We start from the raw sequence: 25,889 nt of genomic DNA on the forward strand, positions 1-25,889 counted from the left end.
CCATCGAGACGACTGTATTGTTCAATTCAATACATTCAAACTGAGCGTCGAGGCTTCGGGTTCTTCATCTCTGAAACTAATTATTGATTCCAGAAACAAAGCCAGGATGGATGAGGTGATGTAAACGTTACAAAGGCTTGTAGTTGTGCTGTCTGTGCTGGGTGGCCTATACGCTATGCACCAATGGTTCCCAACCTGAGGGTCGGGACCTCTCAAGGGGTCAAAAGATGAATAAACAGATAAGAAAAAGAACATTTTTTTCCTCTAGTTTTTTTTTCTAGTGTACTTTTAACTTCAAATCTTTTAACTTCAAAGACACTCTTTGGTTAACTGCTCATGTCCACACAGAGGTCAAAACCGGCCATCAGGATCATAAATAAATATTGCTTAATTTAAAAGGGTTTATATACAGTATTAAGGTGAAACAGGTTTCTTATAACAATTTGTGTTGATAGTTTTAAGAGCCAAAGACATCACATCAACAAAATTCACAGACTCATGGCCAAGCTGTAAATCTTTTCATTCAACTCTGCTCCAGTTAGTTTTTATTTTTGTCCATTTCAGTCTTTTTTCTATTATTTCAACCCTATTTATATATTAGATTATTATATAGTGTATATTTATACATTGAAATATATATCAGAGTATTAATTCAACATTCAACATTAATTATTACAGGAGATATAAAACATTTCACACAAATGAAATAAAACTACAGTACAGTAAAATCTCATATGTGCAGAATATCACATCACTGATTTTTTTAAAATCCTTGTTTCTGATTGGCCACGTCAGCTCAGAGCATAAATTTATCATCAATCATGTGATTATTTGAGAGCTGGTCTCATGGCTCAGTCGGACCGGATTTCGCCCACTAGCCATGCGAGCTCCCACAGTTTATGTTTACAACAGTATCCACGCTACTTCCTGTCCGCCCCCCCCCCCCGGCCACACCACGCAAGCCTATTTTTGTTTGACTGCAGTTACATCTACACTAAACTGCACAGTAAGTAGGAATAAGTGGCTTATTAAGTGTTTCATTTGTCGGTTTTATGTTTTATGTGAACAGCTTTAGAAATTAAGTGTCATTTCTGGCTTCGATTGTGACTTAATACTAGATGACATGCGAGAGCAGACAATAGTCGCCGGACACCGAAGGCCAACTTTGGCAAGAGTTTTATCGCTATGTCAGTTTATATGAGGAAATATGTTCTGTATATATGACTATACGTCCTCATATTGTGTGTATCTAAATGTTTATTATGTGAAATATATGCTTTGAAAACAAATTTCCCTTCTAGGAAGATAAAGACAATATATCTATCTTTTGTTTACGCATTAACTAACCTTGGAATCTGGAAAATGCAGTGAGGCTAAAAATCTGTTTGTACCACAAAGGATGTCATATGACTCAGTCCTTTTCCTCTGGGCAGAACAAAGGTCATTTACTCGACAGGAATTGTACTGACGTATACCAGTGACAACCACACAGATTTAGAAGCCTCTCGAGTCTTTTCTTTTCTATGCCATGTGGAGCAGTGAACACCACCCCCCATTCAGAAACAGCCCACTTCCTGAAGGGCTTCTTCTTCTTGCAGCTGGGGAAGGCCCGCTGGTCACATGACTGGGGACTTCCATTGTAAGGGTGTGGGGGCAGGAAGTGGAGTGGAAGCCAGGCCTCTCAACAGTCTCACTCAGCACCGGCCCCACAGCAAGGCCGAGTCACTGTCAACAAGAACAATTAGGGAAGGCACTGAGGTGGCCTATTGTCCAATAGGGGCTTCACATGTTTAAGAGTTTCCCTCTCAGACCACCTGAGAGTGTGCCGAGGGATCGGAGGAGAACGTGTTACTTTTATCATCACATTGGGCCTCAGTTTTCACGCAGCGGCAGACAGAAATACCTCAGCGCTGTGGAAAGTCAACATGAACACGTGAGATGATGAAAAAGTTGGCCTGTTGGTATAGAGAAGCTATCAAAGAAGAATCTGAGACACGGTAAACTTTCCAAATGTACGTCTGCAGATACACAAATAAAAAGCTTCTTTCCAAAATGAGACTGTTTAAGAAATGACACTCACTTGCCAATATTGACTAAATGGAAACTAAATAAAGCAAATTACCAAATTAGTACTGAAGTTATGAGCTCTCTCTGGTGATAATACAACTTTTTGAGTGATATTTCACTTGCCCGATGAATTCAGGTAAACAAATTATCTATTTACATTTAAATGGCAACAAATGTAAAGAGTTGACCGGTTAACTTTGACCAAAAGCTCCAAACCTTTTTGGTTTCTGACCTCTTAAAATGAAGCAATGTTTATTGTGACCCCTTATCACAAGTTATGGGCTCAGTGTGGTTATGAGCAGTGATATTTCCTCCATATATCTGTCTAATTTCAAGATATTTCACTTATTTTGAGAATAAAGGCCTAACAAGTGTGACTATCCAGTATAGAGGTGAAAGTATCCAATATTTCACAAGAAAAAAATCAAAATATCAAAGAAAAGATATTCAAAAATGAGAAAAAATAAGTAATTATCCTTGACAGATTTTTATCTTTATCCTTTTAAGTAATCTGGTGACCCCTCAGATTTATCTCGAGACCCCCTGAAGGGTCCTGACTCCAAGGTTGGAAACCATTCACTTACTCCTAGTGTACGGTCACTACAGCATGCACAGTTTGAACAGACTGTTACTGACGGTGCAGATGCTGTGAAAAAGGTCCATTCATTCTAATGAGTTTGTTTTCTAACAAGAAATCCGTCAATGCAACGCTGTAATCACACCTTATCAGCCGTCTGAGCCAGGAGAGGGATGGGAGGACACAAGGTTTTATCCAAGGCAGCTTCAGCTATACATAGCTGTAAATAGCCTCGGTCCTGACACATAGCAGCACAGCTTTCAAATGAGAAACTGCGAGATCGATAAAAACCCGGCAACACCAAGGGCACGCAGACAACAGCTACAGTGCTGCTGGTGGAGTTTAAAAGACCCACACACACATTGTTTTTACAGGAGCACTTGATGCAGATGAGGTGCTGCAAGTTACTGAGACTAAACAGCAATACGGTTTTGAGAGCGCTTCTTATTTTTTATCCAAATATTCTCAGCTGTTTGCATCTCACTGTATCTCTATTTGACTTTTGACTTAAGTACCTCATCTTGTGTTTTTTTTTTTTGTAGTGCAGACAGCTGTAGCTTCTCACTCTCATTCATTTGAGAAGTTTTCTGCCTAATTATCAGGATACGTCAATAACTTCATAACGAACTTCAGTAAGACTTGGTAGACATAAAGAACACAGCTTGCATGCTTTTTTGTATGAGTCTGGGAGTTTTTATATATTATTATATTTCATAACATTGCAAGATGTAGCTTTTTGTGTAAATGTTCACTATTTCCTCATTAACATACAACACATGTATCCAGTTATTGTTCATCACTTTGAGTATTTTGATGCAGATTTTAAAATTTTGTAACATTTTTTACCATTAAAATAATGCACTAATTTAAAGGATTTCACAACTGATTTTAATATTAATGACATATTGTCTCAGTTCATTTTTAACGGTAGAATAAAAGGTAGAAAATATACATTTACAAGCACTTATAATTTTTGATTATAATTTAGATTTAATCAGAAATCTGCAGCATCTCATCTGGCTTTAAGTTCTGTCTTTCCTGCTTTTTTTTCAAACATACAGCGTTGATTTGTGATATTCCTGATTAGTAAATAAACATCATTCTTTGCATTCCAGGTTGTCATTCAAACACAATGAGCTCAGTGACCTGAGGTAGTCACCGCCACAGAGTTTGCTTTCATTACAGCTGGGACTAACGTATGTTGGCAAGATGTGCAACAATGTGGCTTCACTCCAACCACAACCCTTCACCGCCGCAGCCACAGACACCTGATTGTCTCCTTTCTCATGCATAATAAAACAACGCTGCTTGTAGTGAAGAGCCTAAGAGCTCTGCTTCTGATATTGATGTGCTGTGAGTAGGAGTTTGACATATCAACCCCTCCATCTGGGTTCGCCTTTTCCTTTGCCTTCTTGTTTGTAACATTAGCAAATATTTATTATAGTTTAAACAAACTTCCCTAGGGCGCAATAAATACTGCAGAGTCAAAGAAGCTTTGACTGCTTAGCTCTGTCATCACATCATGTATTTTCAGATTATTAAGGAGGCCGGACTGTGTTAGTATGGGCTTGTGCTGTTTAACTTTAACAAAATCCATCAAAGTGACAAGAAAGACAGGAGTTTGTATTTTGATCTTAAAGGTGAGATTAATTTCTTCCTGTTGGCAGAACGGAAGTCACCTGTGACAACATAAAGTTTAATTTGGGAACAACCCATTTCATTTCAGTTAGAAGAGATACTCTGAATTATAACACTTTGTGATTTAGACTGTTGAAAAAATACAACGTCCAAAATTTGAACTTACTAACACCTAAAAAATGTAAAACATATGAGGGAACATGCTTGATTTGACAGTTTTATGAGATTCTGAATATGGCGTCCACGTGTCTGACCTGATGTAGCTGTCGCCTGGTGGGATGGACTCCTGGAAGAACTGGAACTGGTAGAGGTAGAGTACAATGAGGTGTCCAGCGCTAAAGATGGCCATCAGGACGCACATGCAGCTGAAGATGAGCGTGTCGAAGGTCCGGCAGAGGGACCACCAGGTGCACAAGAACAGGAAGATGAAGAAGTAGACAGCCGAGGTCAACGAGGGCAGCATGATGCCTGCAAACACCAAAACAGAAGATACGAGGTCAGTGGACTGTGTATTAAGGATGTCAGGGAGAATTTTTTTTACTATAATTTTCTAAACTCTATGGCATATTGTTTTGTTAAATGTGGTAAATCTCACAAGTTCTAACAATGGTTATTTGCAAATATTGTTTGACATATTTTTGTTCATTATACATTCAGCTGGTGTTTTTCTATGTTTTACCCCATTAACTACAATTCAAATACACTTATGGCAAACTTACATCCACATTTTAAAAGCACACCTTAAAGGGAGACTTCGTTACTTTTCATTACCTGGACTCTATTTTCCCATCTTTTTGTGTCTAAGTGACTAATGGGGACAACGATTTTTTGAAATTGGTCCAGTATTGAGCGAGAGAACTTCAGCTGGCAGCTGTGAAACGGGACAATTGCACACCGTCAATGTACGTCCACTAAAAGTAATTGTTTTTGCCATTGACAAGTGTCTGACATCATTATGGAAGGGACCATACAGAGAAATAAAACTTCTTTCTCTACTTTTTGCTTGATCTGGTCTGTTTGTTATTGTGTCAAACCAAGACTTGCTCAAGGAGAAGTCATATTCTGAAATCTCAGGAGAGCTGAGTTGTTGCAGGAAGACAGTTAAATAATCAGCTAAATATTCAGCCATGACTTTGAAAATCTTGACATGACTTTGACAACACTAAGCTATGCTTTCTGTACTCCAACATGACAAACTCTTCCTCTCTCCAACTCTCACTGATGTTTCCACACTTGTCTTCCTGCAACAAGTCACCTCTCATGAGATTTCAGAGTGATACTTTTCCTTGACTTTTCCTCGGTTAAACAAAATAACAAAACAGACCAGATCAAGGGGAAGGTAAGAAAAACGTTTCATTTCTCTGTTTGGTACTTTCCATTGTATTGGAAAGACAACTCTTATATGGCATCGCTATCTAAGTGAATAACCTTGAATGTTTCTGTAATGGAAATTTATACTGTGTATGTTTTACTGCTGAGTTCTGAGTGAGACTTTGTGTCTTCTTCCTCTCTCGTGAGCATGTCCAACTGCTGATTCCCAGCATGTTAACAAAGACGAAGCTGTGATTCGACTTCGACTTCTGCCCTTCAGCTTCTAAAACTCAGCAGATAAAGATGCAGGTGCAGAAACCCCCATAAACAGAGCTATGAATGGACAAAGGACAACTGTTAGGGTGACGGATGTGGGACGTGTTATGACGCATGTAACTTCATGTACAAATAATCATTGAATACTCACTCAGTCATCTCCTTCAGCCTGACAAACTGGGAGATCGACGTTTGCGAATACGAACTCTGTTTATTGCAATAAAACTCCGAAAAGACAGATGCTCTCTGTCAATTCATTTATTATTAAGAGGAAAATTCCCACGACACTATAATGTTGTCAGACACTTATAATAACAAACTGAGTCTGTCAGTGGCAAAAACAGGCACTTTAAGTGGACGTACATTGACGGTGCGCAATTGCCCTGAAGGATTACATTGCAGGCCATTTCATGGCTGCCAGCGGAAGCGATCTCGCTCAACACTGGACCAGTTTCAAAAATGGTCACTTAGACACAAAAAGATGGGAAAATAGGGTCCAGGTTGAAAAATAGCGAAGTTTCCCTTTAAAGCAGTGGTTCCCAATTAATGCCATTATTGAGGTTATAGTGGGTGGTGGTGGTGTACTGGAGTGCATTATATTGAAAAGCGTTCCCAATTTTTTGTCCACTCCATTAACATACATGAGGGGAGCAAAATATTAGGAACACTTTTCAATATAATGCACTCCAGTACACCACCACCACCCATTACTGCCTCAATAATAAAAATAAAGTAAAATTATCATCTTTCTGACAATATCGACAAAAACTGAAAATGTAGAAGCTTCGTAAAGTAGAATTTATGGCAGAGCTGTTATATTGGATTGCATTTGATCGCACAAGTGTTCCTAATGAAGTAGCCAATGACTGTATTTTACCGTTATTTATTTTATAATAATAGTAATAAGAGCCGGTAATCTTTTAAAAATGTTTTCTTTGTGTTGTATTTCATTGTTGCATTTACCAGCTACAGTCTCAAAATAAAACCACCCAGAAGACAGACACTGACTAAACCTTGAGAAGGGGACAATGTCACTTTTTGAGAATTTCTTTCCTTTCTTTCTTAAACTCAAAAGCTTTTTTCCTCAGCAGCAAACTTTCATATTTTACAGTAAAAGAAGACCATTTAAAAAACACTCTCGCTTTGAGTACAGAACCCTGAAATGAAAACATAATGTACAATAACTAAAAAAGGTTAAAGAACAGACTTTCTCAAGCGAGTTGTAAGGATTTTCATAGACTACTGACAGATTATAAACTAAAATCTATGGCTGCCTGGAAAGGGAAAAAAAAATCAATCAATAAATCAGCTGATGAGGCAGAATGTAGATCCGCTCACCTGTCATCCCCAACAAGATGGTCACCACCACCTTCCCCGCTGTGGTGATCAAGTTCCCGATGATCTCCTTCACTTTGGACGCCACCTCCGCCACAATCCTCAGAATCTTCATCTTCGTGCTCTCCTTCACTTCCTCCTCCTCCTCCTCCCCTTCCTCTTCTTCCCCTTCCTCCAGCTCCTCGTCCTCCTCGTCTTCCTCGGCCTCGTACCCGGCTTCAGAGTCCTCCTCTAGCAGGATGTTGTCATCCAGGCTCAGCTTCTCCTCCTCTTCCTTTCAGGTCACATGTGAGTGACAAAAACGTTTCAGTATTGAGTGATGAATGGTGCAGTTTGGAGGTCAGAGCTCTCCATGGTGCTGAAAACAGTTTCCTAACAGGTACCAATATAATAACAATCCCTGTGTATCTTCCACTGTTACACAATACCCATCATGTCTGCACAGTGAGTGAACGTTCCTGCTTTGCTTTCAGCTGTGAGTCTGTTTGACCATATTTAGCATACAGCATTGAGTATTTGAGCATATATGCGGTCCGTGTGGCTGCTTGAGAAATTATTAGCGACTAGCGGCTAATGTTTTCCTCTGAAACCACATGTTGGCTTTCTTGGCTGCTGCAGCTCCCCAACTATGTGTCCCTCTTTTCCTACAGTCACAGTATAACTGAGACATAATAACAAGTAGGCCATTCACCGTGATTTATATATAACACATAAGAAACTAGACAAAGAAAATAGCAGGTGGTGCAAATCCTATTTTGAATCAAACAACAATTTCAGCTCAGATGGCTCATTGACGGAAATAAAAGCCTGAATGCAACGCAGGCTCTGGATGAATTTCTGGTGTTTCTCAGTAACGGGGAGCGATGCCATCTCTGCCAGCGTGAGCAGCACTGTTGAAGTGAAAGTGAATGTGGATTTAATTAACACTGAGTCATAAAGTGAAGGACATGCCAGAGGATGGGGGCTGTATTCCAAGTCATCAACCCTCACAGGGAACTCTCTATTCCAACTGCTGCCCTTTTCTTCTAAGCTTATGAAGTTCAACGTGGACACTATCGTGCAGAGCAGGAGAAGAGACTGGCCACTCTAAAGGTCACTTGAGAAAGTACTGACTTTTATTTACCATGTTGGAGCTGAAAAATACTGTCTACTGCTGTCTGGAAATTTTGACAAGCCTCTAGTCTGAGAGAGAATTTTGTCCGTTTCCTCATCCAGAAATCTAAAAACAGTTTGTGAGAAGATGTTTAAATTGGGGTTTGTGGCAAAGTGAATTGTTACTCAAATCAAAGATATTTCCTCTTTATATTTACAATATTTCTTTAGTGAAGTTTAAAAATCAGAAATGTTTGTTTGTACTTTATCTTAATTTAAAAGATTTAGCATTTTATAATAAAACTGGTTCATAAGAATATTTAAAAGAGGAAAAAATGGTTTTCTAGATGGTTTTAGACATTTATCGCGGCACACATCCTGACCAACATCTGACAGTATGCACATAATTCCTCAGTTGTCTACCCCAAATTAGGGCCGAAGCGATTCGTTGATCCATTTGTCAAGTGACACAACAATTGTCAACAATTTAGACAATCAGTTCATTGTTTAATGAATTGTTTATAAGTAATTTATCAAGGAAAAAAGCTTCACAGTCTCCTACATCTTGCAAGATTTGCTGCTTTATTAGTTGTTTAAAGACATCCCACTGTGAAATATCCACTATTTTACACTATTTTTAAGCTTATAAATTAATTGACAGCCCTTTCCAATAAGATAAGATAAGATAAGATAAGATAAGATAAGATAAGATAAGATAAGATAAAAATTAAAAGCAGACACTGTCAGGACAATCTATGTCACCACAAATGAGACTCACTTGTTCCTCTGCTTCAAAGTCCGCGTTGTACTGGGCCATGTCCTCAGGCGGCCTCTTCTGAACCAGACTGCGACACAGAAGCCAGATGGCCAAGCCAGCCACGAACATGCCGATGTCAGGGATGAACACGCGGATGCCGTTCCCTGCATCTGCACCAATCACACTGGAGACAAACAGAAAACAGAAGACACACGCTGACGAAAACCAGACGCTTATTTCCTGAATGTATCAAATCTACAGATGAATCCCAAATATCTCCCAAAATTGTGATTTGGAGCAATCTTACTGGCGAGGCATCACAACCAAATGATGGAAAATTGGACAGAGTACAACAAACTCAACTGTCCATGGGCGATCAGTTATAATAGGAAACAGTTTTTCTGAGAAATCCAGGGACTAGAGGTTGCTCGTTTAGTTCACTTGGAGGAAGCCAATAATTCTGCTTCCCTGTGTTTGAGTCAGGCCTTGGATCTTTGTCACATGTCACCTCCGTCTGTCTCTCCCAATTTTTCATGGGTGTTTGACTATTAAAAGCCAGAAATGGTTTAACAGACTTTAACAATATAAATACACTTAAATATAAGTTGTCACTGAGCATTATATCCCTACAATCTGTATCCATGCAGACGGATCTGCAACTCAAGTCATGAGAAAGTGAGAAATTACTGCAGCGATTATATCTGTCAGAAAACACTACCTGTTCACATGCACGCATGGGAATTAGGATTTTTCCGTTACGCTTTTAATATGTGTTGTGTTGAATGCTTTAGCTTTTTATATGGAGTACCACCCACTTTAATGAAATCAGGCTTGCCGGTTTTTAAAATGTATTGCCGTTAACAAGTGAGTGAAATTCCATTTAATCAAAAAGGCAATGAGAGAGTGTGGTTTGTTTTTTCTAACTGAAGTGAGAAAAACATGTTTGTTCCCTTGAAAATTGCATCCTTTGTTCATAATAAGGTAGTTTGCTCAATTAGCCTTCGTTTTCTCATTCAGCTAAATATAATAAAGTGAAAATGATTGAAACAGATTTAAATTGTTAAGATTAAATGTGTTAATTAAGGCATAATGATGCCTTTTAACCACTTACTTGACTCTATCTGAATTCTCTCCACATACTATCTGTACACAAATAATATTTATCCTGCTCTGGTCTACACAGTGTGTGTTTTTCATTAATCAACTAAATATTACATTGTTTGAAGTACCACTGTGGGTAAAGAAAAGCTTTTGTAGCATTTGTTATTTGATTTGTCTGCTCACCTCTGACTAAATACCAAACGGTTTGTTCAAACAGGAAGCTGAATAGTGGCGACTGACTGTTGCCATGACAGCTACAGTGACATCAGGCTTCAAATGAGTCAGTATTTGTGCTGCTTGAGGACACGTTTTATGAGGTGTCATGATTACACGTACAATTAAAGCAAATAAATACTGTCCTTGATTCAAAACCTTTTAAATTTCACTTCTATCATCCAAACTAATTTCTATTTCCGTTTTGCAGCAATCACACTGCATCCTGTGTTTGGCCACCAAAGTATTTTCTTATTTTCTTTAATTAAACAGTTTACAATAAAGAGAACATACTGGTGCTTCTGTGGCAAAGGCTGCAGAGAAAAAGCTGCCTGAATGTTTGGATCGAGTTATAAAACAAGTGGTCATTTCAATCAGACATCATTCTCATTCTGGCCTTGAAAGGTATAAATAAAGCTTATAAAAGTTAACAAGTTGAAAACAGAGTGCTAATCAACAAGATGGAAAACGCACACTCAGATAAATAGTTGGGCCTTTAGCTGCTGTTGGCGAGCTCAATCTAATCAAGGACGTCTGTTTCCATGTGCTTTATTGTTGTGAAGCTTCGTGCATCCTCACATGGATGAAAGGGATGGAAACCGCCGGTGCCAGAGAAGGTTGAGCCAACAACTTTAATGACTCTTTCTTTCCCTTGCTTATCATGTGAGAGAATTACAATAACATTAGCGGCGCTAAGACCTGTCTTCACTGCCTCGGTCTGCAGTGGGCCATTAATCATGAAGTTTCAGTGAAGAACGACACATACAAAGTCCCCAAACTATCTTCTAAACCTTATAAATATTTGGTATTTAGTAAGGATTTGAAAAAGTCACGCTTGAAGAGGCTGAATGATCTCTCTGTGAAAAGATGCACGACAGCTGTGAGTTCCCTTTAGACTGCTGTACATTTCACTTGAGCTATCCATTCTTTTCCATACAGGCAGTAAAAGGGGAGAAAGCATCCGCCTGTGCAGCAAATGCAGCTGTAAATATTGTGTATACTGTATATGATCCTCAACACAAACAGGTAAATGCAGGCGGGATAAAATGTTTATGGCTCTGCTTCCGCCACTTACAGTATACTATCCACCGAGGGCTGTTGAGTACTGGAAAAAGGACGTGGCTGAGTTTGGACATTCCCGTACTCAGGAAACCACATCTAATACGATCATGGGGGTGTGAGGAGACAGACGCAGCGGCAAAAGCTTTGAAAAATAGGCCTGTCAACTGATTGTCAGGCGTAACTGGGTTTAGCGTTCATCAAGAATCCACACAGGGACAGGTTAGGAGCATTTTACAAACCTTGTCAGATGACGAGCCAGTGTTGGCTAAATGCAAAAAGTGGTGTTTAATGTTATTGTGGGGTTGCTATATTTAGGATACTTTGCAGAGACAATGCAACCTTCTACTTGTAAATGCAGTGGAAGATTAGAATCACATGTATGATCTTTGACAGGTGCAATTTAAATCTTAACTTTATAATCTTTTCTGTGTTAATTTTGAATAAATTGAACCCTTTTTTACATTAGAAGTAGCATTAAAGTCCAGATGAAACGGCATTTCAAGAGTATCTAATCATAATGAATCTCAGCTCTGTGCTGCTAAAAGCTGAAGATTGATTGATGGGTGGATGTCACGATATTATTGGTTGAAAGTGATTGGTTCAAGCCTATGTAAGCACAAGTTACTTCAGTAACTTCTTTTAAATCACCTCTTAAAACCCATTTCTACAGACTTGCTTTTATGTGATGTCTTTTTATTGTCTTTCTATTGTCTTTTAATCGTTTTTATCATCTCTCTATTGTTTTTCATTGTCTTCTATTGTTGTCTTCTTAATGTCGGACTTGTTATTGCTTTCTGTGTCATGTGTCTTTGCTTTTGTATTGCACTGCCTTTGCTTTGTCTGTCAAAGCACTTTGTAAACTCTGTTTTTAAAGGTGCTATAAATAAAGATATTATTATTATTATTATTACTTTGTTTTACATGAAGAAAACAGATTGGATTTTTATATGAGAATACAAAGAATGTGATTTTTTGTTGGGTTTTTTTGGCATATATTGTTAAAAGGTGCACAATGCAACCAGAGATATGATCTAAAAGGGTTAAAAAGGCATTTTTTTTATTTCATCTTGACTTTAAAAGCATGTTTGTCCTTTGTAGCGTTGCATAAAAATTGTCATATTGCTGACCCTCCTTTTCATCAGCCAACAGTCACTGAGCTAAAGCCTATCACTTCCTGAATAGGGATTCATGCTCGGTTAAACAAAGTCCACACCGTATATTATGCTGCATGATCGCTGCATGATCGTCACGGGAGATGTGATTTAGAAACAAAGAAAAGATTTGTGTTCTGGATCCCATCAAGTTTGCTGTACCGAATGACTCATAAAATATAAACTGTCAAATGTGTTACAATATCATCATTTGTTGCACATGTTGGTTTAGTGAAAACATTCGCTGTGACATTGTTAAAAGTATTGGAAACACATCATTATCTTACCTCTCGAAACCTATTTGTCTTATGGATTTCTCCCATGTGGAACCTGGAAAAAAACACAAACGGGGTCGTTTAGTGGACACTGATACTGTTTGGCAAATAAATACACATTGACACCTCTAATAACACTTTTTATATCATGGTCATTAAAAATATTAAAAAATAGTGCTACACAGCTGTTCAAACCAGTAAGTAGAGAGGATTTCCATTACTGTGTCCAGTGTGCATGCAGCCAATCACTGCTGTTTATAAATCACTATTATTAAAATATAGAAAATCCAAATCTAGTCTGTAAAAGAGCTGCATCTGTTTTTCAGTCTCTGACAAAACCGTTTAAAAAAAAATCCTTGAAAAAACTGCCTCAAATCATTTCGTAAAAGTCAACATTTTTTAAATTTCAGAATAATGTTTCAGTCTCTTTCTCAGCACACTGTTCCTAAATGTAAAAACAAGAAAATAAAAATGTTTCATGTGAGTTATGTTTCCACTGCTTGGACTGGTTCAAGTGTTCCTGAACGTCACTCCAGAGCTCAGAGAGATTTCCAGGTATTCAAATCGCAAACTGACACAACCCGCCGAAGGTTGATGGGCCTTTGTTCTACTGCCAGAAAGAAAAAAAAAAACAACATAACATCAGTTTGTGACTTGAGGATCTTGACTCAATGACATATCGATACATCCGGGTGTTTTGTCAGTGCATTAGGCAACTAATTAGGTGCTGAACTGCTTTCTGGTTTATGGAGCGCAGCAAAGGAGAGTGAAGATGTTAAACACACTCCAGTGACAGCACTCAACTCAGATGAGCGTAACACAACACAGACAGCAGACAAAGCGATTCATCAGACTGACTTTATCTGCCGTGTCACTAAGGTGCGACTACAGCAACTTTCAGGAGATTGTTAAACTTAAAAAATGTTATTCTCAGTAATTCCTGTGAATAGAGTATGTATAGACTTCTATTTATAAATGGTGTCAGTTCAGGAAAAGGAAAAAAAAAATCCCTCTGGGTGGTTATTCACTAGATTTATGGAGTGAAAAACTTTATTTCCAAATAAGAATAATGTATAAACAGACAATATCCTGTCAAAAGATAAAGTGAAAATAATTTTAAGATGTTCTCATAACTAACACTCTCACCAACTGTCCAGTAAAGGAATGAGTCACACTATCAGGCAGAGTAACAGGAAACAGACTCCACTCAAGGTGGATAAAACATTAATGGACTGTCAGTGCAAACCCTGCTGTTGCTTTACTTCTCACCAGTAACACAAATAGCTGCGAGAACAGCTTCACAATCACAGATGTTATGTGTCCAAATTGCTCAAACGCAACCTTTAAATTTCTCCACCCAAGATCAAAAGATTATCACTAATACAATTCATTCTGTTAAGGGCTAGATGTGGAAGAGGAGGGGTACATGACAAAAGAAAATATTAAGAAATTTAACATCGGTGATGGGAGGAGGTCACATAACCTCTGACATCAAACACAGCCACCCACAGTCGGCCTAAAAATGAAATGTTGAGGCACTCTTTCCACCTCTACACGTCTACTCCCATTTTCAGCTGCTCAGTGATGGAGGACAGCCGGTGCTCTGAAAGATGACCAATGTAAAAAAAATCCAACTAATTCCTGTAATTGCTAAATATACAATATCAAATCTGTAGATTTGGTGATATGACTCACATTCCTTTCACATATTTTCCTCGATAACAATTAATCAAATATTGTTTTCTTTCAGTCTTGGTATCACTATTTTCTATCATTGTGGATCTTTATTACATACTAACAATAGCTGCCAGAGGTTGAATTGTATGATATGCTGAAAGATTGTCTTGAACTATTTAAATTAGGGTATTCGTCTGTAGAAATGCTGCATGCACCCTCTCTTTGTATAACAATATATACGTTACATTCGCAAACGTTTTTGTCCAAATCCACATACGCATATCAGGAGCAATGTGGAGTTCAGTATCTTGCTCAAGGACATGTCAACACATGGACATAAAGAGCTAGAAAATGAACCACCAGCCATATGATTGATGGCAAACTCACTCTGCAGCCTGAGCTACAACCATCATTCGTGTAAGAGAAAAAGAGCTCCCACCCCTAAATTCTCCTGTTGAAAATATTTGCTGGCTGCCAGTAAAAATGAAAGCTCTATTGAAGGATGTTTTTTTAAGATTAAGATTAAATCAAATTACTTAGTGTAATGAAGAAGGGTTCGTTCACAGTGCAAAACGCAATGAGATTTAACAACCAACTCTGCAGCTCTACACAGCATCAGATGTTTAGCTGCTTTCAGCCCCTTTTACACCATTGTTTTGGTTTTAACAAGCTAAAGTTGTTGGTGTAGAAAGTTAAACATCCAGCTCGAGAGCTAACCACTCAGATCTTTTCTTCAGGAGTTGGTGGAGACCAAACCGGAGCTAAAAAGTCAGTGAATATTGGACTTTCATTGCTCAAAAGATCAGAAGCATGTCATGTTGCTCTGTGTCTGCTGGATGTTTCAGTAGGTAACTGTTGCTAATAAATTAGCCATAACAAGTTGATAAGGCAACAGTATATCAGGGTGAGTTTGTTTAAGAATCATTTGGCCCCCTTGTGGTCAAAAATAGCTTAATGCAGCTTTAATTCAGTGCACAACCCTCAATCAAAAACAACAAGGAAATACTAAACACTGACATGAGCAAATTTTGTAGGGTTGGTGAGATTCTTAGCATAAGTATCAGTAAATGTTTGTTGCAACCAGCCCAAATATTAACACTTCACTCTCACTCTTCACAGTTTTTAGATCTCTGATTAGCTTACTACATCAGTGTTTGCATCATTTACCAGTAGCTCAAGTGATCAGGATGAGGGTCACTGCCAGAAACCTGCACAGGAGGAGGAGATAAGCTCTGCTGATGTTGCTGTAATTCCTAATAATCACCCACAGAGATTGATAAAGGTCATAGATTACTTAATATCTCATTTAGTCCTCAAATAGAAACCAATCATCTAGTAACGTCACTGCAGTAACCACAGGCAAAACATAGTCTGTTTCAGTAATTCCCACGTCCAAACATCTGCAACACCTAACTTTACCCAGCCCGAACTGAGCCTACAGGTGTAAGAGGAAACCCGTCCCGCTTATGATATCACACACTTGGAATGCCAGAGGTAAAGTCGGGTCAGTCCGATCCATAGGATGAGGACAGAAACATTGAGAAGGGGAGAGTGTTACTTTGACAAAGTGGAGCAGAGTATGAGACTTTCTGCCCAACGAGGCGAGGCCGCTTTCCACCCCAGCTGGGCACCAAAAATACCTGTCCTCAGACTTTATGTGAACATCATAAAACACCCTTTGTACTTGCTGGGCCGTTAACCTCTCAGCACAGAATTTCTTTGCACTCTCTCTTCTATCTCTGGGGCCTAATGCCAGTTGCCCTTTTCCGCAGAGACTGGTGATATGCAACGTCAACATTTCAGCAAGTCGTAACTATTATCAGACAGTCTGTGTGCCGAGGGGAAAAAAATCAGTGAATGTCTCAAGTTTTGGTGAACAGTGGACAGGATATGTGTGGATACGGTGGGTGGTAAAGGTCAACAATGCTGCGTATGGGATTCAATGAAGACCATCCCTTGGGAGCTGTCACAAAACAGCCATTCAACAGGCCGTTTAGCCCTTACGAGCTGCTGAAATGTCTAATGCCATCAGATATGGGCCAAATCAAATTTGCAAATGAGTTTTTATGGTTTGTTTTTACCTACTTAATTCACCAGATGGGTGGAGGTGGCCACTAAGGACAATGAGTGCCAAAAGGTTTGCACAATCACAGGAAAGTAGTTTCAAAGTCAGTGAGGTGTACTTTTTTCTGTCACTACTGTATCTGACAATTTAGTTGACATTATCTGAAACCCTCCACTGTGGTGAGCTCCACCCATCTGGTGCTCGTTGGCTGTTAATTCACCAGCTTACGACTGTTTGTATGTGTCGTTCCCACCAAAGCGAGTCAGCACAGAGGAATGACAGATGACTCCAAAGGAAGCCGACTCCGGCTCATCTGGTGACCAGTCATTGACCTATTGTAGCAGCTGGAGGTGTTAACTTTTTGGAAAAGTTGCCTCATTCAAACTCAACTCAGTTACTGCTCTAATGGTGTATTTGGCTACACTGAATAAAGGAAATTACATAAAGTTATCTGGAGAGAGGATAACCGCCTCACCAAGAAGGAGGACTCTTTGTTTATACAATACTTGGCTGCAAAAAGGAAAAGGGTGTCAAGGGGCGAAATACCAGATATAGAAACTTGAGATAAGGCCTTTACTCAACATGCAGGCGGTAGATCAAGAGGAGGAAGAGTCATGTCTGACTTCCTGTTACAAACAAAGCCCAAAAATAAAAAGAGGAATAGGATTACATTAACCTCAGGAAGTACAAATCCTAACAATACTTTTACAATTCATCATGGTAGAGAAAGAAAAAGTTTAAAATATACAATACTGTGCAGGATTCTGATCTGAATATTGTCAGAAATGTGCTGTGCAGTTGTTACTTTTTACTTGTTACTGACATATTTTGTGGTTTTCTGATGACATTCTTTGGTGTCTCTATAGCTGCATATGAAGTCGTTCATCATGAGCATGTGATGTTATACTTCTCCACCATGTGCCTCATTAATTATCAGATGACAGCCAGGAGCTACCAGCTGTTCATTATGAAGCAATTCTGAGGAGCAAAGTGCTTATACAGAAACTGTGCTGTTCATTTTTTAAAATACATTTCCTTTCACCTTTATTTAACCAGGAAAAGTCTCACTCTTTTACAAGAGCATCCTGGCCAAGACAGGCAGCAGCACAATTAACAGGGCTGCAGACATAAAAAAAAAACATTTAACAATTTACGATGAAAATAAAGAATAAATTACAGAATTATAAAATATCAAAAATAATTATCAATATTCATCACAAGTTATCGACATCATGGATCAAACAGGGGCAATATATAGCAGTCAAAACACCTACAGCCAGATGTGCCTGCATCCAAATCATTTTGAATTACTTTAAATGCGTCCAGTGAGACCAGTTCCCCGAAGATTCAGGTAGTTTTGCAACTTACTCCAAGCAGAAGGAGCAGCATACTAAAACGCCCTCTTTCCCAATGCAGTACAGGCTTTAGGGACAGATAGTAGGAGTAAGTCCTGGGAGCGAAGAAAATAACTTCCCAAGATGGAAGCAGACCAAGAATAGCCTTTTAATAAGAATATGCCAATGGTTAAGTCTACGGGTGGACAAGGCAGACCATCCAACACAAGCATACAAAGAGTAATGGTGAGTAAGGGCTTTAAAATTTGTAATAAACCTCAGTGCTCCGTGGTGGACAGTATCCAGCATGTGTAAGCATTGGGAAGACGCGTGCGTATATATAACATCGCCATAATCCAGCACAGACATAAAGGTGGCAACAACAAGACTCCTTTTGGCCTCGAAGGAAAAGCAAGACTTGTTTCTAATATAAAAACCCAAATTCAACTTCAGCTTTTTCACCAGTTGGCGTTGAGTGTGAGGCTTAAACAAGAGAGAATCATCTATTACGATTCCTAGATATTTGTATTGAGATACAGATTCAATCTCAGAGCCCTGAAAAGTGATGACAGATGGAAATTCAGTGGCTTTTATTTTGTATTTGAAAACATCATGAGTTTTGTTTTTTCAGCATTCAATACAAGTTCTAAACTCAAGATGGTTTTTCATTCAAGTGCCAACGGAGCTGTATGATATAAAGCCTGAAACAAAAAGCAGACAACTATATTCCATATTCTGATTTTTAATAATGCCTTGACCTTGGAGTAAATAACATGGAGAGAAACTTCTTTCACACTGCCGTCTTCCTGTGGAACAGCCTCAAATTGTCAAGAAACAAGGCGGCTCATCATTGAGGTCGATCAATAGAGTAAAGCAGATTCCTTGGGTTGTGAATATAATGTTAGTTATTACTAATATGGTATTCATGGGTATTTGTTTGAAGTACCAGTCTATAATGATTTAGTCTTTGTGTGAAATGATAAGGCTGGTAACAAATCTGAGTTTAAGACGTGGACCTACGAGCATGATTTGTGATATCACAACTAGTTTGGAGCCAGTTACCAACTTATGATATGGAAACTTAAAAACCTTCAGCGCACATACACTGAGAATTGACTTTTTGGGGGGGAAGTACAGTAGAGACATCCTGTGTCCTGCAGTTAAACTTTTGACTACAAATATTTGCATATGAATACAGTAGATTCTGGATTTTTCCATGATGAAGACAGAATATAATTTGAAGAATTTTAACAAGGTAAGTCAACTTCTTTTTTGTGCAAAGACCATCGCAGACACAAATCATTATTCCAAGATGATTATTTTCATATGTCTTTAAACATGTGTGGAGGAGACCTTTAAATAAATAGAAAGACTGATGGACAGATAGATAAATAATACATAGATAGACACAGTAGATGAATAGATTTATGGTCTGATCACACCAGGATTTTATATGCCAAACTGAAGCCCTCGAGATCTCAGTAATAAAGATTTCCTTGAGCGAATATTTAGTCTACTCTCTCTGAACAGCTCAGTGTGTTTTTGCCTGAGGCGATAAGGTCCGTTCTGCCTTTTGAGCAGAGTTGGCTGTGCTTCGACGGTAGAAAGCGAGTTACTTGCATAAGAACAAGTCATTAGAACACAAGGTCAGAGTCTGTCCTGTCTAGACACATTCACATTTTACAGTTTGATACAGAGTTTCATGGGAAGCCCAAGGCCAACTATTAACACCTTCCCTGCACTATGTCAGTAGCTCAGAGTGTTTGCTTAACTGGCAGCAAAAATCTCTTTTTTTCTACGTCGCCATATGGCACAAGGAAGCTCATTACATGAGGAATGTGTTAAATTCATAAATCTTCATGATGTGACTAAATGCAGTATGAGTGAGGATATTTCTAGAGATTGTGGATCATTATTAGAGAGCATATTTTACCTACACCTGGAAATGCAAACTTATTTTTTTTGGATGGAAACTTTCCCTTGGGCTGTGAAAAATCTACAGCTTTTCTGGTGATATACAACCTTGTGACACTGAATCAGTAGCGCAGGTCAGAGTTTAAGCACAAAACGGCCTGTGTGATGGATGGGACACACGTGTGCACACAGTCTGTCGTGAACATGTGGCCCAACAAGTAGAGATCTCATCGTTTTGGTCTTAAATGAGTGCTCAGAGTAAGTGAATTATTGAGTCTTACAGAAAGCCACTAAGGTTGTCAGGGTTAAGGGGTTTGACTGAACTGTATGTTTCATTTAATTTCAGTCTTTCATTTTTGTTTGCCTGCAAAATGCAGGCAAGGCTATCATCATCATTACGTATTAAATACAGGTTATCCCCCACAGCTATTGACTGTCTGGACCAGATTCTTCAACTAAGTAGAGCACATCCATTTTAATAATCAGTTTCAGTCAATCGATTTTAAACAAGTCATCACTGACTAGAATAAGCAAGAAATAACATATGTTTACTTTTACTTTTTTAAACTAATCCACCATCTTTCCCTCACTTTAACCTCTATAATTTAGTAGGCTAAAGCTAAAGCTTACCACTCAGAGGACTCAGGAGGCAAATCTTTGGAGTCAAAGTCCTGCACTTTGTACGACTGCTATCCATCTCCACCAGTGTCCCTTTGCACTGTATGTACATTGTATAATTCACACACAATTATGTTTCCTCCAAAATATAGATGGCAAATCCAATAATATATGTATTTCTTAAGTGACAGGGTTGCATCTGTCATTAAATATAATTTAAAATGAGTTTAAAGGGTTGATTGTGGCTTTATTGAAAGCATACAAATTGCTAACCCTCCCAATGACATACAGGTCATTTCCAGCTCTCTCTATTTTTTTTTTCTGGGATTCCACTAGAGTAGCTTTGCATGATTCACAGTTCAAAAAACTCCTTATTTATCTTATATTGACCCTTTATGCAACCCCTCAGTTCAGCCTCTGTCTCTTAACAGGCAGTCTTATCTCCTGTCTCTTTAAAGCCTCCCATCCCGATGAGCCCACTCTGTTCTGATTGGAAAGCTTTCCAGAAGCCTGCTGAGGGTCAGCTGTATCAGAGTTGTGTTAAGTTACTGCTGATGAAAACACATTTCCTGCTTTGCCACTTCATATAAATGATAAAACAATAAGAGACTTTTATTGTGAAGAATTTACAGGAAATTAAACGTGTACCTCACTGAATTAGCAGAGCTTCATTAGCGGTGCTAAAAACCAGTCGACACAACAATGATACGGAGATATTTGGTGCTCTTTGTTGGGCGGGTCAGTTAGAAATAATTCAGGGAGGAAAAGTACAAGCAGAAACAGCCACAGTGATGATGATGTTTGATGAAGAGCTGCAGATGACCAGCACACCTCCAACATGTAATAATACTTATTTTACTTTGCCGTACTGTATGATGGAAAAACACTCACAGGATGCCAGCTCAACTCGAGTCATGGCTCGGTGTGACTACCCCCCAAACAATGGAAAAACACCATAATGTTAGCGGAGCAGTGAACTCGTGTGCTGTGCATGGAGCAGATGACCAGATAAAGAAATCCGCCACATGCTGACGTCAGCTTGGGGTGAAAGTAGAAAAAAATGTAGGAAACTGAGCGTTCAGAGAAGTCTGAAGCCTGAGCTTTTTTCTCACAGATATTACTTCTACATACGTTTACCTCATTATTTGACACTTTGGCCTAATTTAATATGAACATCCGACATTGTGACATTATATATATCACTGGAAATTAGGAAAAGCATAATACGTCCCCTTTAATCAATTAACCAACTACACCTCCTTTATGGATTCCTGACCTGTGAGTCACTTTGATTTCTGTATACACAACAAACCCCACTACCTTCAGAGCCTTGACTATAAAGGCTGCAGTGTACTTACAGTTGAAGTCAGAGGTGATGGAGTTCCCGGCCAGGAGGCTGTTGACGGTAATCTGATAGATGATGTGGAGCAGCAGGAAGGACATACTGGTGAAGCAGAGGGACTGCAGCAGACGCCCTGTGTGGCCTGGAGGAGGAGAACAGCTACAGTGAGTTCATCACCACAACCACTCACTTTAAGGATTTCCACATGTTATTTCTGCCGTTCATGCACTGAAACACAGAAAAAGCCTCTTTGCGTGTTTGTTTTTCTACACACAGAGAATAAAATTTTGCTGCTTTAGGAGTTGTGCAACATTAAAAAGTACCTGGTGTTTCTGAATTCTTGTCAGCCTTTTCCTAAAGCAAAACTCTTACAACAAAGACTCATATTCATTTTGTGATCTGCTATTGACTCTGGAGCTGTTTTGAATGAATTGATAAAGACGGTGAGGGTGACTGGGAGAGCATCCAAGGGGGATTTTCTGTGGATCACTACATATCCTGGTTAAGAACTGGCAACACTACCATAGAGCAAAGCTTATTTCTGTTGAAAAGTCAAATAAACATTCTGGTGGACCACAAGGCCTCTAATTCTCTCTAAGTCTATAATACATCACTGAAAGAGCAGAACAGGCCTTTATACTTAATAAATATCACAGGTTTGCTTCTTTAATTTCTGGATTTTGTGAGTGTTTGTGTTCACATGAAATGACTCAGCCATCTGACACCATAAGATCAACATAGAGTTGAGTTGACTGACCCACTGTCTTCCATTAATGTAGGTAAAGACTACAGCTGTCTTCAGACATTACTGATCCTGGGAGGGAAGGATGAGAGCAGTCTGAGGAGCTGCCACAGCTGTTCAACACATGGTCATTTTATAGTACACCTACAGGTATTTGGGATAATTTCAGGAGTTGTTATGGTGATAATTCTCTGCAGTAGGATTTTTTCAGACCCCCCTCTAAATGCGAAAATGAAAATGTTCATCCTCTGGGGAAGAAAAGGCTTGATTGGACTCTTCTTCTTTGATGACGACATGACAGTAACATTCCTTGCTGCAAATATCAACCCTGAAAAATTAAATTCTCATATCTGCACGGTTTGGTCCAACTGTCTCCATCACTCCAATTCTATCTGCACAGCCTCATTAAATTTACTACATCCCTGTGGGGAACACATAACAATTTTACTATAGTATGGCACAATATCCTGGCTAAGGTGAAGCGCTACTGCTGAGCCTCCGGCCATCGAGGGCTAACCTTATCAAATCTGCACAACAACAGACCACAGCAGGCTTATAAATGTTGAAGTGCAAACAATTTGCACTAATTTCCCATTGCAATTCCCTTGGCTTTCACAAAAAGGGGAAAAGAATGCTTGTAAATATGAGGTATGAAGACTGTTAGCTAAAATCTGCGTCCAAATTGGTCCTAAGGCTCTGGATAACATGACTGCTTTGGCTCTGTCCCCTTTTTTCCTATTTGTAATAGAGCATTTTTGTTGTCTGACAGCCATCTGTCTTCACACTCATCTTGAATTAGTATTTCAATTCTCTTCATTATTTAGCCTAAAAACACCGTCCCAAGAGTACTTTTTAAATGCTTCCAAAACAGGGGGTATTGTTTTAACAGTTTTTACATTCATTTCTTTTTCCCCTAATCAGAGAATCTTATCCATTTGTCAACTTTAAGACCTAATTAAGCTACATGGTCTTGCAAAATCCCAATCTGAGGGAGAGCCAATGAAATGGTTTGATCACCAATCATTTGGCCTTTTAAAGGAATTGCACACCAGAACCTACTTGACAAAATAGGGGAAAAAAAGTGTTTTAGGTGATTTAAAAGGGTATGATGAAGATGCCTTTTGTAAAAGAAAAAAGCCAAACTAGGTAATTTGTTAAAGCCAAACACCATCTGTTTTAAGACTACAAGCTAAAACATAAACCTGATCAAATATTTATACACATTCATGCAACAGTACTAAAAGACTCCCCGAAGGGAAATTGCCATGTCAGTGTCCATTCAACAAGGCATATAGCACCTACTATAAGGGCACTTGCTACCCATATGAAAGTACCAGTTTAGATTTTGTTCACCTCCACTGAGAATTGAATGCCTTCGAGTGGATGTGGAGCCAAACGCTGTAATTACGACATTAGAGAGTAAATCACAAACAACAACAACAAGTTGCATAAGATATTGTTTGTCTCCAGTTTGGACTGGAACTTTTTATCCTGACGTTTCCTTGGGCTTGCCGCACTGCTGTGGCTTTTTAAAGCAAATTACACCTTATGAATTATTCATGTCTAACATTTGGTTTAAGTTAAATTTACCGATTTAACCGCTGCAGGTCCTTTAAGATTCAACTGACAAAATGAAACCAACCATCAAGACAAAACACTGAATTTAGCTCAATCTCTCTCTTAATCCCCTCTAAAATAATTAAAAAATGTAGAGTGGGTCTCTGTTCTGTACAATAAGACATGTATATTTTAAGTTTGTACTGTCAATATGTATTATAAATGTCAGTAGTTTTGCATACATGTCAGAGTGAGGAGATAACTCTCAAACTGTAACTCTGCAGATTATGATAATCTGCCCAAAATTAAGAGTAGTAATTACTTGCAAACTAATTTGCATCCTAAATGTAAACAATCTGTAATTAAATGAATAACTGATAGTTTACAGTACACAATTAATTGTGGCAATTATATCACAATCATCCTCAATCATAACCAGCTATTATTTAAATGTTTAATAATATGAAGCTACTAGGTATTGTGCCTAATCTAAATGATCTTTTCCTTCAATAATCTAGCAAATATTTACCTAAAATAACTTGTTGTTTGCACAACAATTATAGTTTCTACACATTTCATAATCATTCAACAATAATCCTTTTACATGCGGTCATCCAGGACCCTTTCTGCTGAAACTTCCACATATTGTCGTTCGTTCAGCCTGCAGTCCTCCTCACTGATGATGACAAATAGGTGAGGCAGACAGATGGGATACAGTACGAGTCCTGGCAGGTGTTACGCTAGAAGAATATCTCATAAAATCTGACGCCTATGGCAATTTACATGTTTGATATTCTTTTGTGTTTTTGCTACAGTCCATGTAAACTTAACCTGGTATAAGGTTACATAACCATCAACAAGGAAAATGTCAGTCAACTTTATCTCACAGGTGAGTTTTCCTGGCATCATTTTGTTTTTGTTTGTTTGTTTCAGTGAGATTGTCTTGTTGAATAAAGGTTAAAACATAAAGGACTCTGTTGTAGGGGATGTTCCGGTATTAAATTTTCATGCTACAATTCTTGTGGCCAAAAATATCACAGTAAATAGTTTTATCATAATCATCATCAAACTTTTCTGAAATATTAGTACATAGTAAAACTACTTCACATCATGATCCGCTTGGATCTGATCAAACTGAACAAACTGAGCTATTATTGCGTTACCCTGTAAATTACAGTATCTAACATCAAAAACACTAAAAACACCACAAACAAAAGCAGGTTTGTTGTTTAAAGTTTAAGACAGTTGACTGGCAATTACTTTAAATGGAGCTCATTGTTTTGGGTATTAATAGGTGTGAAAGAACCAAAAAAGCCTTCATTGTTGATCAGTTCTACTCACCCGCCAAGTGCCAAATGCGGGTAAATCATTTGGTGAGTAAATCTCAGGAGGCTGTCTGCCACACTGGTATGTAAATGTTTGTGCCAAAATAGTCACGTAATAAATTATCTGGTATGATGGCTCAGAGGAAATAACTCATGTTTGTCCATATACAGACTAGACAAGTGCACTATGTGTGTTTTTTATGTGTATCTAAACAGTGCCATGAAACTGTAGCAGTGCTCGAGACAGTTTGAGGTGAAGGAGCGCCAGCCACAGACTGTCTCGAGTGCTCCTAGTTTCAGCTACTCGACATCACAGTTCTCCGCTAAACTGTACAGTATATGTGACATAAAAAGGCAATTTATTATTTTGGACGGTAAAAAATATGCTTGGCCTGTGGATTTTTTCATCTAACAGTCTCCTTGACAGGTGAGTCAAAAATTTAATTTTGGACACTTGTTG

At 38.6% G+C, this 25,889-nt stretch overlaps 1 protein-coding gene across 3 annotated transcripts in view; it reads right to left on the reverse strand.

Annotated features, from left to right (window-relative positions):
• The window catches only part of LOC121908099 (piezo-type mechanosensitive ion channel component 2), a 98,063-nt gene that overhangs the window by 59,609 nt on the left and 12,565 nt on the right, over positions 1–25,889 (reverse strand). For all 3 annotated transcript variants that reach the window (XM_042427799.1, XM_042427800.1, XM_042427801.1), the window contains 5 exons: positions 21,822–21,947; positions 12,868–12,910; positions 9,075–9,237; positions 7,208–7,478; positions 4,537–4,750 (listed from right to left, as the gene is read on the reverse strand). In XM_042427799.1, the coding sequence (XP_042283733.1) occupies positions 4,537–4,750; positions 7,208–7,478; positions 9,075–9,237; positions 12,868–12,910; positions 21,822–21,947 (817 nt within the window). The remainder of the gene's footprint in view (positions 1–4,536; positions 4,751–7,207; positions 7,479–9,074; positions 9,238–12,867; positions 12,911–21,821; positions 21,948–25,889) is intronic.

This window comes from Thunnus maccoyii, chromosome 12 (genome assembly GCF_910596095.1).
Source record: "Thunnus maccoyii chromosome 12, fThuMac1.1, whole genome shotgun sequence".
NCBI lineage: Eukaryota > Metazoa > Chordata > Actinopteri > Scombriformes > Scombridae > Thunnus > Thunnus maccoyii.